We start from the raw sequence: 1,790 nt of genomic DNA on the forward strand, positions 1-1,790 counted from the left end.
AGAGCTGGAATACAACCTTGAAACTAAATCACAGTTTTCTAGATACAAAACTAAAGCAACTGAGGAGTAGACTATGAAAACTTTGGGCTTAACTGCCATAAGTATATTGAAATGGTCAATTCTTTTAATTGATTGAATAATAACTTTGACAAAGGACTTACAATTCACATGATTTTGCTTTGTAATTTCAGTTTGCCTATTGCATTTAATCTCGTATGACACCATATTAGACTAGGTGTTAGCTCCTTAGCATCTGGATGCTGTAATGCTTGTTACTCATTTTGTAGTTAAAATTACTAAATAAGCCATAAAGCATGAGGAAAGAGAATAGTTTTTCAGTAGTAACCCTGTTTCACTTTAGCAAAGTCTATTAGTACTTGAGAGGAGAATTTTCTAAATGTTGAGCTTGTTCAAAGCTTTGTAAGTCCATTAAGTAGGTTTATCTAGGTGCAAGCTAAGTTAATAGTTTCAGTAATGTCCTTCTGTAGATGAATGTACAAGTACTATTTGAAATAGTCTTGGGAATTGTCCTGATCATACAAAATCCTGTAAATTACAATAATGTGCCCCATAATTTTCACTGGCTTTCCCCGTTTGCCCCAGATAGGGGAATAAATATATTTCTGCATCTTCCTTTGCGTAGAGTTAAAATAGTTGAAGCCCTGCAGTATTCTTAGGCTGAACTTGATATGACCCAGTGTGTCTGAAGCTACAACTTGTACTTAATTCAAAAAGCTTAACACAGGGTAATTAAGAATTGCTGAAAATTTGAATTCTTCTTTCCCTTGTGTTTTTATTCTGAAACAATCTTTACAAAGGGCTGTTTTTGAAGACCAGAGTACAGTCTTTTGTTTCCGGATAAAATTGATGGCTGCAAATGAAAGAATAAAGAAGGCTCTCTATTCATATCCCCCAGCCTTTGTTTCAGTGGGCATTGTTTCAGTTTATAAGAGCTGTTTAGTACATATAGATGATTAGAAAGGCTGAAAGATTCCCAGGCGCATCAGTGCAGACTTTTAAAAAATCCTGCTATCTCCTCAGCTGCCCACCCAGGACCTTTTGTTTCAAGGGTACCATAAAAGATTTATTTTTTTTCTCCATCACATTTGCTTTGAGGTCACCTTTTGTACAGTAGCTTAAACAAGTCCTACTATTGTTCTTTCAAATGACGGAAACCTTCCCAAACTTGTGATTTGAGTTCTAAAGCTCAGGAAACTGACAGTTGGAATCATAATTATTTTTTATTTACCATCTTCTTATCTTAAAAACTCCATGTATAAATGGACTGATGGGGCTAAGCTACAGATCCAAGTTCCAGCTCTGCAGGTAACGTAACTCCCATGGTAGTTTTAACTGTTGCTTATGATTGCTTTCTCTTTAGGGTCCCCATGTAAGCATAATAAAGTACATAAGTAATTGTAGAAAGGTGAGATACCCGTGTAGTACTCAAGTCACATTTAAATACATATCACAGTTGAAGTTAATCTGACACTTGAATTTTAAGTTCTCTTAGTGAGTGGTTACCTGGATAGTAGCAAATTTAATTATTTTTTTTTTTTTTTTGCTAGTGTCAGTGTTGAACTGCTTAGTTAGAGACCATGTTGCTCTAAGAGCAATATAATGTGTTACAAATGCCTGCTTGTATCAATGCTAAAGTTACCCTGATAGGGCTTTGCATGCTGAGCTTGGACATGTGTGTCAGAGGAGAGATTACACTTCTGCCCGGTCCCCCTTCCCTGAGGAAGCTTTTGTAGTTTGAGATGTTCCCATGCCACCTCTGCTCTGGTGCC

General features: G+C 36.4%; 1 protein-coding gene across 1 annotated transcript in view; it reads left to right on the plus strand.

Annotated features, from left to right (window-relative positions):
- The first annotated feature begins 1,272 nt into the window (after positions 1-1,272).
- Positions 1,273-1,790, plus strand: part of CDH2 (cadherin 2, type 1, N-cadherin (neuronal)) — a 106,733-nt gene continuing 106,215 nt past the window's right edge. Inside the window, exon 1 of the mRNA XM_010006901.1 lies at positions 1,273-1,326. Within this exon, the coding sequence (XP_010005203.1) occupies positions 1,273-1,326 (54 nt within the window). The remainder of the gene's footprint in view (positions 1,327-1,790) is intronic.

Source organism: Chaetura pelagica, unplaced genomic scaffold (assembly GCF_000747805.2).
Source record: "Chaetura pelagica isolate M959 unplaced genomic scaffold, ChaPel_1.0 scaffold109, whole genome shotgun sequence".
NCBI lineage: Eukaryota > Metazoa > Chordata > Aves > Apodiformes > Apodidae > Chaetura > Chaetura pelagica.